The sequence below is a fragment of the Colias croceus genome, chromosome 22 (assembly GCF_905220415.1).
Source record: "Colias croceus chromosome 22, ilColCroc2.1".
Taxonomy (NCBI): Eukaryota; Metazoa; Arthropoda; class Insecta; order Lepidoptera; family Pieridae; genus Colias; species Colias croceus.
This window is the reverse complement of record NC_059558.1, coordinates 1011959-1026245: the sequence shown is the minus strand read 5'-3', so window position 1 is coordinate 1026245 and position 14287 is coordinate 1011959. Positions and strand designations below refer to the sequence as shown.

The 14287-nt window shown below is 35.8% G+C and overlaps 2 protein-coding genes across 6 annotated transcripts; one reads left to right on the top strand and one right to left on the bottom strand.

Annotated features, from left to right (window-relative positions):
* Positions 1-743: 743 nt before the first annotated feature.
* On the bottom strand, positions 744-8862 carry LOC123701752 (serine/threonine-protein phosphatase 2A regulatory subunit B'' subunit gamma-like). 5 transcript variants are annotated; one of them, XM_045649301.1, is made up of 9 exons: positions 8574-8603; positions 8268-8430; positions 7357-7708; positions 5819-5990; positions 5168-5356; positions 4405-4541; positions 2476-2689; positions 1174-1413; positions 744-1012 (listed from the first exon to the last, which is right to left on the bottom strand). In XM_045649301.1, the coding sequence occupies exons 1-8, from the start codon at positions 8586-8588 to the stop codon at positions 1186-1188; spliced, it is 1470 nt and encodes a 489-aa protein (XP_045505257.1). In that variant the 5' UTR covers positions 8589-8603; the 3' UTR covers positions 744-1012; positions 1174-1185. The 5 variants fall into 5 exon arrangements, with proteins under 5 accessions (XP_045505257.1, XP_045505256.1, XP_045505258.1 ...); XM_045649300.1 differs by lacking the exon at positions 8574-8603 and adding an exon at positions 8833-8862 and having other exon boundaries at positions 744-1413; XM_045649302.1 differs by lacking the exon at positions 8574-8603 and adding an exon at positions 8839-8862 and having other exon boundaries at positions 744-1413.
* A 1555-nt stretch (positions 8863-10417) lies between these two features.
* On the top strand, positions 10418-13184 carry LOC123701772. Its single transcript, XM_045649332.1, has 2 exons — positions 10418-10654; positions 12631-13184. Exons 1-2 carry the CDS (start codon positions 10563-10565, stop codon positions 13112-13114), a joined length of 576 nt encoding a protein of 191 aa, XP_045505288.1. The 5' UTR covers positions 10418-10562; the 3' UTR covers positions 13115-13184.
* Positions 13185-14287: the final 1103 nt, after the last annotated feature.

The following is a 14287-nucleotide window of genomic DNA, read 5'->3' as shown; positions in this document are numbered from 1 at the left end:
AATATAAATTTCTAATAACAACTTTTTTGCTTCGATTGCATGAAATAAGATAGTAGGTACCTGATGTTTTTAATTGATACATTTAAAAAAATAGAAAATATTCGATCACGAGGTGGGTTTCGAACCTGTGCTTCTCTCACCTATGCTTAAAAATTATTTTCTAATCTATACTAATATTATAAAGCTGAAGAGTTTGTTTGTTTGTTTGAACGCGCTAATCTCGGGAACTACTGGTCCGATTTGAAAAATTCTTTCGGTGTTAGATAGCCCATTTATCGAGGAAGGTTATAGGCTATATAACATCACGCTACGACCAACAGGGGTGGAGCCACGGGGGTGAAACCGCGCGGAGCAGCTAGTGAAATTATATTTTGTAGTTATAAGTATAAAGTAGGTAATAATATCAATTTCTTATCATTTTAAAATCAAATAACTCATGGATTTGCTTGCTTTGCATGGAATAAGGTAGTACTTGATAATTAGTATTCAAACGCTATTTAAATGATAAATTTTTAAAGAATAGATAAATACGATCTCTAGGCCGGATTCGAACCCGCTTCTTTCGCCTAGTTTTAAAAATTAAAAGATTCTAAGCCAAAAGGCGTCCATTTTATATTGAAATTCATATTCATAATTAAGATATTTGATAGCTGATGCAAATGAAAAAGTTAATTTATGTTTTTAGTCATATGGCAGGCGATATTGCAGGCAGGAGATATTGCAGGATATAAAATAAAACAAAATTTTGGTTCAATTTTTTATTACACATGTAAAATATATTACAAAGTAATATAAACGGTGTAAGTATAAACAATAACTACACTTTTGTAAGGTCAACTCTCTTTTAGATCACTAAATGCAAAACTGAACAAATGTCGTAATAACATCGATCTTGTCGGAGCATCAAAAAGAGACTGTTCTTGGATTACCACTTTCCACAGCAATCCTCATCATTCTAAAACCTCTCAGAACCTTCTAGAACCTTCCAGAACCTTCCAGAACTTTCCAGAACCATCCAGAACATTCACGAATGATCTCCAGCAGCAGCCAACGCTTCTCTATTCTCATACGCCCAGAAACCATGTAACTCCAACAATATAGACACAGCAGTATGACCCTAACCACTTTTCCACATTCCAGAACACTCCAGAACTTTCCAGAACCTTCCAGAACCATCCAGAACATTCACGAATGATCTCCAGCCGCAGCCAACGCCTCTCTATTCTCATACGCCCAGAAACCATGTAATTCCAACAATATAGACACAGCAGTATGACCCTGCCCACTCCTAACTAAGTCCTGTAAAGTGATTCTAGACGGATGTTCTGGACGGATCATGTCGAATATTTCGTCTTTAACGTCGTCAAAGTTGACCGGTTCCGCGCCGTGGGCTATCATTTGTTCTTGTATCGCCTGGAAATAAAGAGAAATAGAGTTTATTATAATAATAGTATAGAGATGTAAGATAAAACAGACTTTAGGACGGATAAAATGGCGGGACAGGAAATAAATATGTTTAATTGGAATCAAAATGACGATATATTATAAAAAGTAAGGTAGTCAAAACATTAAATTTTATTTCAAACTCAAATAGATTCAAGCATGTGAATGCTTTGGAAATTATGTTTAAAAAAAATCACGAAAATTTGTGTACCTGTATAAAAAAAAGTACCAACCATATTATAATATTTAAATACTCCTTAAAGTGTATAAATTTTTATCCCCTTGCAATACAAATAGCGTATTCTCCGAATGACCTTTAAATCTATTTTCTAGCGCTAGAACTAAATCCAGATATGTCTTGTAGTCCATTTCACCTTCGTATGTTAGATAACTAAACGTTTGGTGAAAACGGAATGACAATCGGTGCAACATTTTTTGAATTTATCGCGAACAGACAGGCAGCGAAAGGTGTTGTTTTACGATAAAGTCAATGCAGCAATTTTTGATTTAATCGCGAACGAACAAACATACAGCGGAAGACGTTGTTTTATGATTATAAATCAATTTTATTTCTACCCACCTTAAAAAAATAATTTAGTGTGAACGCATCCAAAAACCCTTGCGAGTTAATATCTAGTACTCTAAACAAATACGCCAAAGCGGCTGGTTGTCGTCTGTTCTCTAGCGCTAGAACTAGATCCAGATATGTCTTGTAGTCCATTTCACCGTCGTAGGTAAGGTTAGGCAAAGAGAACCAAGCTATCTATTGATGAAAACATAAACAAAAACCGGTGCAGCAGATTTTGAGTTTATCGCGAACGTATAGACAGAACGTTGCTTTGTGGTCATAAATGACTAGCTTTGTCTAATACCTAATATATTATGCACTAAAAGCTGCCTCGTGAAACAAGCTATCAATCGGTGTAAATGCAATGAAAAATCAGTACATCAGTTTTTGTATGTTTCGCGAACGAACAAACAGACGTGCCCAGAGGTTGTTTTACAATTATAAATCATTTAATTTCTACCCACCTTAAAAAAATAATTCAGTGTGAACGCATCCAAATACCCTTGCGAGTTTATATCTAGTACTCTGAACAAATACGCCAAAGCGGCTGGTTGCCGTCTGTTCTCTAGCGCTAGAACTAGATCCAGATATGTCTTGTAGTCCATTTCACCGTCGTACGTTAGACACTGTTGGAAGACGCGCTGTAGGAACGCGCGGGTTAATGTGCCTGAACCGTATCTGTGAAAAATAATAAATTAAATCATTTATTTGTCTATAATCAATAATATTATAAAGCTGAAGAGTTTGTTTGTTTGAACGCGCTAATCTAGGGGACTACTGCCCCCCTAGCCAAGTGGCTTTCTATTAGCGTAGCGTTCAATAGAATAGACTACGAATGTATGAGATTATCTTATGAGATTATCTATGATAAACTCATACATTCGTAGTCTATTCTATTGAACGCTACGCTAACAGAAAGCCACTAGGCTAGGGGGGCTGGTCCGATTTGAAAAATTCTTTCGGTGTTAGATAGCCCATTTATCGAGGAAGGCTATAGGCTATACATATCATCACGCTAAGACCAACAGGAGTGGAGCCACGGGGGTGAAACCGCGCGGAGCAGCTAGTCTATACATATAATAAATCTGTAGAAGGGTTAATTCTGTACATTGAAAATATTGAAAAAATAAATAGCAGGGGGTGTTACTGGATCGATACCAAGCCCAAATATGTGATTAAAAAAATTTTTGTCTGTCTGTCTGTCTGTCTGTATGTTCAGGCATCACGTGAAAACTAACGGTTCGATTTCGATGAAACTTGGTATAATTATACCTTATTATCCTGGGCATAAAATAGGATACTTTTTATCCCGGAAAAATACGTAGAAAAAAAATCGTAATTTTTCTTAATTTTTCCGCGCGGACGGAGTCGCGGGCGGAAGCTAGTCTATAATAATATTATAAAGCTGAAGAGTTTATTTGTTTGAACTAAGTTTCCGTCAAATGAAATTTCAGATTTAGGTTCCTTATGACAATAGCTAAACAAAAAAAAATATGACTCTCAAGTCTCAACTCGACTCCCTATAAAGTACAGTTTTACCCTTTTGTTTCACGCGCAGGACTGTGGCGAAATTTCTCTTTCACTCTCATTGGATTTCGTATTTAGACAATGTACTGAATCTTGTTTAAATGAATGGGTAGGTATAACTTTATTATAATTATTCAAGTGAAACTTCTTTATCGGGGTTGGAAAAAAATTTAGTGTAACATTTTTCCGGTACGCGCCATCTTGTTTTTATGCCTTACACGCGTGTTTGACGTATTTCTGTAAAGTTGCATATTGTTAGCTATTTTTTTTTTAAAAATAAGTTCATAAAGAAGTTTCACTTCTTACGTGTGTACACATTGTTTTTTTATTAGTTATGGGAGTTCACTGCACCAGCACTTCTTAGGACGAGCCGTCTCTGTATATATTACTAGCTGTGCCGCGCGGTTTCACCCGCGTGGCTCCGCTCCTGTTGGTCTTAGCGTGATAATATATAGCCTATATTACTCGTGGATAATGTTGCTTTCGAATGGTGAAAGAATTTTCAATTCGGTCCAGCCTATTCATTACAATCAAACAAACAAAGTTTTCCTCTTTATAATATTAGTGTAGATTATTTTTATAATCTTATATTTTACACTAACTGCTCCGCGCGGTTTCACCCCCGTGGCTCCACCCCTGTTGTTCGTAGCGTGATGATATATAGCCTATAACCTTCCTCGATAAATAGGCTATCTAACACCGAAAGAATTTTTCAAATCGGACCAGTAGTTCCCGAGATTAGCGCGTTCAAACAAACAAACAAACAAACTCTTCAGCTTTATAATATTAGTATAGATTTGCTACAGTAAAAGCATTTCACCCAACTACCCTAAAATTTTATCTGTTTGTATGTCTGTCACACTCACCCAGCCAACTCATTGATGCTCAGCATCCCGTTATGATCTCTATCCAGGTTGAGGTACTGGCCGTAGACCCTCAGAGCTGATGCTGCACTGAACCAGTTCTGCTCTTGGAGTTCCATTGGAAGGTCTTCTTCGCGAAGCTGTTGTTAAAAAAATGATATTTTCAATTTCCTCTCCTAGTGCACTCCGTGGTAAATGTTAAAAATATGTAAATGACGTTTCAAAAGTGCTTCTAGAAGAAGTCTAATTTAATAAATAAATGTTTGAGTTTTGAGTTTGAGTGCGGCAACGTCGCGTTATCACTCCTAGTGCGGCAACGTCGCGTTATCATTCCTTTTTTTTAATTTTGGTAAGTACTAATTTATGAGATAGCCTCTAAAAAATTATTACACCAACAAAAGGCAAAATAATTTCTGAGTATATTTATTTTGTTCATCCGTGAGCACTTCCGGGACATACTCAAACATTTATTTATTCAATTAGACTTCTTTTAGAAGCACTTTTGAAACGTCATTACATATTTTAACATTTACCACCGATTCGGAAAGCAGTGAGAAGAACCGGCAAGAAACTCCATAGTTGCTCTTTTTAATCATGTCAGTTTTACAATTTAATTTTACAAAATACATAATATGTAACATTATTATCATAATATGCCAAAGAACTGTCCTGTGGTTTTTACGCGACAACCCTCCATGGGTTTTTATCGTCCATATATCTAGTACAAGTTATTTCTAACAAATATATAATAAAAACAAAATATTACCTCCAGCAGATCATCCAAAAACGAGCACGACAGTACATCCCTGATCCTAACCCTTCCCACTCTTAGCGGATCTAAGAAGAAGAGGAACTTCCTTGCCGCTGTGCACACGTAGAACGATGTGAATGAAGAATCTAGACCGTCCAGGGCAGCTAGAGATGGCACTAGTTCTGCTATGTAGCTTTCTAGATCCTGGAAATTGATATTAAAATTATTAGATACTATTATTCTTGAATTTTTAAGCTATTGCATTATATTCGCGATAGAATCGCGGGCCTTGAGCGCGGGGACCGAATCGAGAAATTCCGTAACGAAAAAACCTCACGCTCCCCACTCCTACGGGCGGAGGTGTGGCTTGACGTGTGTCACTCGGGGACTGGGGCGGTTGCGCTATTGCATGCTATGCCTTCAAGCCACACCTCCGCCCGTCCCCGTGGGGAGCGTGAAGTTTTTTCGTTACGGAATTTCTCGATTCGGTCCCCGCGCTCAAGGCCCGCGATAGAAGCTATGCAATAGCTTAATAAAGTGGTATTAAAAACTGTTTGGGAAGGTAATTTCTCAAAGCAGAACTCCTCTTGACAGACATAATATTACCATTCATTATGAAGAATGCAATAGCTTAAAAAACAGTTTAATAAAATTATTAATACATACATGCTCCGTCAAGTACCCTTGTCCAGTCACATCATACAAGGAAAGTCCAATTCTCGTCTGCTGCAACCAGACCCTCCTCATCACATAGTTAAATAGAGAAACCCCTCGCACTCGACCGACACCACCCTCTGCGGCTTGGAGCCTTCCGAATACCTCTGCTGTGAAGTAGGGTCTGAAACAATATTATTCAAATTGATATTTTTTAGTTTTATAGCATTCAAATACTTTATATGCTTTATAAATATAAATATTTTAAAATATATTCGGTACTAGATTTCCGCCCGCGGCTTCGCCCGCGTTTGCAAAGGAAAACCCGCATAGTTCCCGTATAAAACTATCCTATGTGTTAATCCAAGTTACCTTCTATACCTATGTGTGCTAAATTTCATTGTAATCGGTTCAGTAGTTTTTACGTGAAAGAGTATTAAACATCCATACAAACTTTCGCATTTATAATATTAGTAGGATTATCAGTAGATGGTATGGGGTCCCCTAGACACATAAAACGGAAAGAATAAACTCGATTGCTCTGGCGGGATCACCCGTGGGGGAGAGGACAGGCATCACCCCGGCAAGGCGAAAGATGCAGGTTTGAATATAGCCTCATGATACAATTTTTGAAGTGAAAACTTCTTTAGCGGCGTTGGGTATAAAATCTTAAACTCGCGTCAGGACACGTGGCCTGATCGAAAAAGCGTAAGACGGTTTTTTTTTAGCCCTTATATTCCATGCGTAAGACGGATACCATTCCAAAATATCAAACATGCTGAACGTTAATAATCAAGTTTTCACTTCTACCGGCACTCCCGTCTTTTTTTCTATTCTTAAAATTCAATATTCTACTGTTAACTTTGGAAAGTGACATGTCCCAATTGACAATTTATAATTATTGTTCCACAATTACACAAAATTATAATGATTTTTCTATATATAATTCTGACTCTAAAAAATGTTTAAGTATGATACTTTACTCACATGATATTGAACGGTCAACTAGTAAAGGATAAAGGATGTAAAAAAATTACAGGCAAAAGCTTAAAACCTAAAGGGCTTGTACCCCAAAACATAATAATTTTTCACTTTCTTTTTAAATTAGACTAGCTTTCCGCCCGCGGCTTCGCCCGCGTTTTCAAAGAAAAACCCGCATAGTTCCTGTTCCAGTGGGATTTCCGGGATAAAACCTAGCCTATGTTACTCGTGGATAATGTAGCTTTCGAATGGTGAAAGAATTTTTAAAATTGGTCCAGTAGTTTATGAGCCTATTCATTACAATCAAACAAACAAACAAAGTTTTCCTCTTTATAATATTAGTGTAGATAGGTAGTGTAGTTGTATTAATTCTGAGTAGAAAAATATTATAGGTTCAAAAAAATTCAAAATTTTGGAAAATATTGTTGAAACTATAACTAAATCCTCAATGATAAACTAACAAATTCAAATAACACACACCATTTTACGAAATCTGTTAACTTTAACTATGGTTCTTTCTTAAAATTATTTGAGATACATCATAACAGCAATTATGTCTCATCACTTACCGATACTTAGGTCCCGCTTCATCCCGAACCTTCCTGAACTGCAAATAATCAATTGTCAGCTCATCACTGTTTGCCATACTATAGCACCCATTGGATTTCTCCAGAAGACTCCATAGATGCTTCAACTCACTGTTATCAAGCAATTCCTTGCTTTTCTTCTGTAAGAACTGAGCTCTTGTTTCTTCTCTTAACTTCTGTGATAGAACATCGTCAGATCTCGGTAATTTGAAGTAGAATTTTGGTATTTTCTTGTACGAGGATTCATTACCGTCTATTTTCGGTTTGTACAGTTGTTTGAATGTGCCTAATTCTATCTTTTCGCTTTCTTCTTTTGTAGTACTGGTGCCAGTTTCTGGAGAATTTAGTAAATTGATTTAAATAGTGATGAAATAATCCTTACTTAGGTATTTCTTTTTTATTTATATAAAACTCGCTTTCCACTGGCAACTTCGCACAGTCAAAGAAATACCCGCATAGTTCCCGTTCCCGTGGGCCTTAAAAGTAGCCTATGTCCTTTCTCGGGTATCAAAATATCTCTATACCAAATTTCATGCAAATTGGTTCAGTAAATAAGGCGTGATTGAGTAACAGACAGACAGACAGAGTTACTTTCACATTTATAATATTTTAATATTAAGTATTAAGTATGGATTTGTTCAATGTCATATTTTAAATGTCTAAACACTTTCTAGTTATAAGTATAATATAACATCACAAAGATATAAAATTATTGAATATTTTTAAGAAGGGACTTTTAAAAACATGACAATGATTATTTAATATATTCTTTATGAATAGTTTTATTGGACTGTAACAGTATTCAAAAATTAAGTTTTATTTACTTCTGCAATTTTAAATAATTTACTTAAAGCGAGATGTAACTTGATAATTAAAAATAATAGAAAACTTACCATCAAGCTTTTTTATATACTTTCTCAACCGTTCTTTCAATTTGTTATTGATTTTTATTTGTTCTTCATCCAACTTCACTGTTTCTGTTGAAACATTGTTTTGAGTTTCAACACTTTTACTTTCCTTCTTTATTTCAGACATGTTTTGATGAATAATTAAAATCTATAAAGGGCGATTTTTCAATCCTTGGTTAAAATCACAGATCTAGCAGATCTGTGGTTAAAATTTATCCGTCCAATAAGTACACGAACATTTTAAAATGTCACAGCGTGGTCACATGCAAAGACTACTATGTATATACGGACAGTCACATGCTTCATGGTGGTCACAGCTGTAAACTGTCTTATACGGACAATTATTATTAGAATACATTTTTAGAATGGTGGTTCGATGAATAAGTTTTAACCAAGGATTGAAAAATCAGCCCTAAGGAGATCTAAACTATCTTTTAAATATAGTGAAACTTCAGTTTCAGATTTTATATTATTTTTTCAATTTTAATCATCTTTACACTTTAACACAAAATTAATACCTCATTATAAATTTATAATACCACAGTATTACCATTACCATATGCATATTTCCTACAGTAGTGCGACGAATGTACCTACCACGTACCTACTTGTGCAGAGAAACGGAGGGGAACTGGCGGGGGTCGGGCGACGCGGGCCGCGTAACTACTAGGCAGTAGGCAATCACGCTGAGATTGCTTTACCTATCGCGAAGGGCAGACGCTTCAGAGTTTTTTGTGTAATAATTTATACTTACGTATTCTATAATGGTGGGCATAAACTGTTGTGTTTATGGATGCAAAACTTCATTTAAATCCAAGGACATAAAGTTTCATAGATTTCCTCGCGACGAGAGGTAGGTTTTTCAAATTATGTTTAGTACCAATTCAAAGATGTTGAAGATGTTTTTGACTATACATATTTTAAGTACTATAAAATATATTATTATATATTATATGATAAATATAAAATATATTATTGATGATTTTCAAGAAAACCAATTTGTTTCTCTGTTAATTCAAAGTTTTTATTTTAAAGTTTTCACAATAGTTAACATACAAATAGTTTGTTACTACAACAACTTAAAATATGTAATCTCACCTGTAAATTCAAAGAAACGACATTTAAAGTCCACTTATAATAAATCCTCAATTACAGTAAAAGTTCCTTATTCGCAGGGTATATGTTCCATAAATATGCCGCGAATACACTTCTAAAAGGGCTGATAGACGTACGAACTTTAAAGTCGCGGTTTTAAAGTTCGCGTACTTACTCGGCTCGCGGCGGTGACAGACGTGCGAGCCAAGGCGGGCTTCGAGTAAAATTTCAAACATGTTGGATCGTCAACGAACTTACTCGACGGTTTTTAAGTACGCGTACTTGGGGTGACACACGAGCGAAAAAGGTCGTCGAGCCACAAGTTCGCGTACTTACTCGTACGTCTGGCACCCCTTTAATACACTGGAGATTGCACTATGAACGTTGACTTGTCACGGGAAGGTATGACCTTGAATGACGCCTGGTTGTTGCTTCATCCCTTTCACACCAACTTGCCAAGTTAAGTGTGTAAGGGACAAAAAACAACCAGGCGTCATTCAAGGTCATACCTTCCCGTGACAAGTCAACGTTCATAGTGCAATCTCCAGTGTATTAGATTTAAGCTTCTTGAAAACATCATTCATCACATTCATGCCAAATGTTATTTCAAAATTTTGAGTCTATGACAAATGACGCAAAATGGCGCCCGCCAAAAATTTTGCTCGAACCAAGTTTTAAAAATGATTATCTAGTTAATTACCGACGAAAAGTTATTTCTTTGCAAACTCAAACTCAAACTCAAACATTCATTTATTCAATTAGACTACTATTTAGTAGCACTTTCGAATCGTCATTACATAGGTAAGTATTTTTAACATTTACCACCGCATTTGCACTTTGCCGCATTACTTGAATTATTAGTGCAATATCATAACACACTCGAGGGCATATTTGATGAGTTTCATAGTTTTTTGCTATAAAACAAACAAGACATGAACGCGACCATCGCACTCAACAGTATGGCGACGAATGTACTTGTGCAGAGAAACGGAGGGGAACTGGCGGGGTCGGGCGCGGGCCGCGTAAGCCGTAATCGGTAATGCAATCACGCTGAGTTTGCATCGTTTATTGCTCTTAGTTGCATCGCTATCGCGAAGGGCAGACGCCATAGAGTAATATAATATATATGGCAGACGCTTCAGAGTTTTTTTGTCTAATAATTTATACCTACTTACGTATTCTATAATGGTGGTGCGCACAAACTGTTGTGTTTATGGATGCAAAACTTCATTTAAATCCAAGGACATAAAGTTTCATAGATTTCCTCGCGACGAGAGGTAGGTTTTTCAAATTCTGTTTAGTACCAATTCAAAGATGTTGAGGATGTTTTTGACTATACATATTTTAAGTAGCTAAGATATATATAAAATATATTATTGAGGATTTTCAAGAAAACCAATTTGTTTCTCTGTTAATTCAAAGTTTTTATTTTAAAGTTTTCACAATAGTTAACATAGGTACAAATAGTTTGTTACTACAACAACTTAAAATATGTAATCTCACCTGTAAATTCAAAGAAACGACATGTAAAGTCCACTTATAATAAATCCTCAATTACCTACCTTAGAGCATTAAATTAATCTCTCTTAAGTCTCTTAAGTCAATTACAGTAAAAGTTTCTTATTCGCGGGGATATGTTCCATAAATATGCCGCGAATACAGAATGGTAATTTATATGGGATTATATGGGATAGGTTCCTAGGTGACGATTGAGATATTTTTCGTGTCGAAACTCGTTTCTCATTTTTTTTAGTTGACATTATAAACTAGGAAGAGTGCAGTGGACGTTACTCGATCACAATTTTTATAACGAAAGTGAAAGACGAACGAAACAATAAAACACGCAAAGCGGCTTTTACTATAAACAGAACTACATTTAGAAATATACTTTATTTATTGAGTTATAAGGTTGATTCCATTCTGTTTATTTACATTCTCAAAAACATCAATCGCGGCAAAGGCGGCTTGCGACAAAGGCGGCTTGTGTCAAAGGCCCCGGCGATATCATTTAACAACATAATAATATGTACTTTAGGCTAAGCTTTAGGCCAACTTGTAATAAGATCTATTTTACTTTCTCATTAGTCCATTCTTCACATTTTTTCTTTCTGCTACGTCAATCCGAGCCACAGATAACGTGAACACGCGAAGCGCGCCAAATTTGAATAATGATGAAATGTTATTTCATTACATATATATGTTACCGGAAATGTATGAAATCAAGGAATTGTATACAAATCCTAGGAAATGTGTACAATTCCGATACCATTTAGGAAATGTATAAAATATTGTTTAAACTATTTAATGCATAGATATCCTAGGAAATGTATAATGTAAATGATTTCTGTAATAAAACACTGTATCGGGTAACCGGTCTTACCGTAAAATAATAAAAATATGTTCATATTATCTTACTAATTATCATTTCTTAAATCAACTTATATTCAATCAAATAAAATTTTCATTTGGTAAGAAATCAGTCCCCTCGTCCCGCTGTCCCCGTGTACATGTCCCAGTCGGATTGTATAATCCGCCGTATTACAAACGGCCGGCATTTTGTAGTAACTATGCCGAAATTCGTCTTTTCCAAAATTCTACAAAACGACGGTCGCGAGCCGACGGAGCCCCATTCGTGGGGCTCCTATTTCTATGTAGTTTTAAAAAACACGAACCTAACCCACCCAATTATCCAAACAAAAAATTTCTGATTACGAATTTTCGGCCCTTCCCCCCTCGTCCCGCGTACCTTACAATATGTTTTAAATTTCCGATTGCTATTTAGGAAATGTGTATAAAATAATTTATTTCATACATTTAGGTGCGATTTTAGGAATTACATACATTTCCTAGGAATTTTATACAATGACGGATTACATACATTTCCGTTAACGTATATAAAAAATATAAAGAAAAAAGTCCACGTCTAAAAAGGGGTGTTATTAATTTGACCGCTATTCTGCCTGTCTGTGGCATCGTAGCTCTTAAATGGGTGAACCGATTTGGATGCGGTTTTTTTATTGGAAAACTTGTTTTCCAGCGGTGGTTCTTAGACAAGTTTATCAAAATCGGCAATCAATTTTTTTCTACTCTTTGCTCTGGCGGGATCACGAGTGGCCGAGTGGTCAGGCGTTGCCCCGAAATGGCGGAAGACGCGGGTTCGAATCCCACCTCGTGATCAAATATTTTCTATTCTTTAAAATTTTATAGGTATGCGTTTGTTTATTGAATTTATAGGTACCTTCTTATTTTCCAGGCGCGAATTATGGATAGAAGCTTGTCAAAGACCGGACTTGAAGAGTAAAACAGTTGAACAATTATATCGCAAGTATGTATGTGGTTTACACTTTGAAAGATGGATGTATATGAAAAAAAAACTAAAGAGCACTGCTATTCCCGTAGCAAACTTACCTTCAAAACATCCTATGAGTACACAAACTGAGACTGCAAAAATAGAGATTATAAAAGATTTGACAACCAGAGGTGTTCAACAACAGACCGCTTGTGCTTCCGTAAGCGTATCAGTTGTGGCATCCACTAGTGCCCAAGCATCGCAGACTACAAAAAAATTGACAGATCAGACTCCAAAACAAGTTACAAGTTGTGTGAAAAAGTTGAAGTTGATGGAAGAAGCTAAGTCGACGGACGTCACTTATGAACAGTTCTTACGAGGATGTGACAAGTTCTTATCACCGAATCTAAGTCAAATTGTCAAAGCACAAGCGCAAAAGCCAATTTAAAACCTCATTCTAGAAATAACAGATATTCTAAAGAATTTAAAATGTTTTGTTTAATATTTATTACTCAAGTCCACATAAGTTTTTTTGTATAAGTTTTTTTCAAATACCTACTTTATGCTTGCCCACTAGACGTACTTTGGCGACCTTGGCGATACCTATGGGTACTAAAATTAGAGACTTTGTCAAGGGAGTTTTGTCTCAGGCTATCAAACACTTAAAACCTTATGAAAGGGAGTGAACGTTTGTATGGACGAAATGAGCTTAAAATGTTCAATTTTTTACGACACACGCAGAGATAAAATAATAGGTCTTCACGAAATTGATGACATTCAAAGTCCATATGCAGCTGGCTATGCTCTAACAATCATGCTAAAAGGCAATTGGAAAGAAGTAGTCGGCTATGCTTTTATCACGAATAGTATAATCGAGGATCAATAATTGGAGAAATGGATAATAAATACGATTAAAGAATTGTTAGCATTGGGATTTAAAGTAAGGGCTATTGTGTTCGATCAAGGTTCAGATTTCTTAAAGTTTTCTCAAGGGGGATATCAAAAGAAAAACCTTATTTTGTAGTAGATGGGAAAAAAAAAATCATATCTTTGATGTTCCTCATCTCATAAAATGCGTAAGGAATAATTTGATTTAAATATAATTATGATTTTAACGGTAAAACTGCTAGTCGGGACGATATCTATAAATGTTACCAATTAGATAAAAAAAAAAGATTATCGGTGTGCTCCTAAATTAACAGACTCCCATATATCACCCAACAGTTTCCAAAAACAAAAAGAATGTGTGTACTTGTGTACAAGCGTGAAGTTATACTTCTTTGGCGTTTGGAAATAATACTAGAATATACAACTTAAACATAGTTATCAATTTTCATACCACCTAGAACTAACTTCATGCTGTTAAATTTAGGTGTCAGTGTGCGCGCGCATCGTAAAAATTCACCCTCATCATTTTTCTCCATCGCGCCAAAAGAAGTATAACTTCAAAAAGTGCGGTTTGCAACACAAGTTCTTAGCAACTCTGTTAAGGCAGCATTAGAAACTTATACCAAAGCAGGTGATTTGTACCCACATAATGGCACTGTTGAGTTTATCGATATCATGGATAAACTCTTTGATATATTGAATTCCAGCAATATTTTTTCCCCGAAGCTGTACA

Bases quoted from the DNA above. Each gene is read 5' to 3' on its own strand.
- LOC123701752 (XM_045649300.1), bottom strand. The intron at 7,709-8,267 runs GTAAGTTTTCTA...TAAATTCTCCAG, and splicing joins GTATATAAAAAAGCTTGATG to AAACTGGCACCAGTACTACA. The intron at 1,414-2,475 runs GTGGGTAGAAAT...CTTTATTTCCAG, and splicing joins CACTGAATTATTTTTTTAAG to GCGATACAAGAACAAATGAT.
- LOC123701772 (XM_045649332.1), top strand. From the start codon at position 10,563: ATGGTGGTGCGCACAAACTGTTGTGTTTATGGATGCAAAACTTCATTT. The intron at 10,655-12,630 runs GTAGGTTTTTCA...CTTATTTTCCAG, and splicing joins AGATTTCCTCGCGACGAGAG to GCGCGAATTATGGATAGAAG.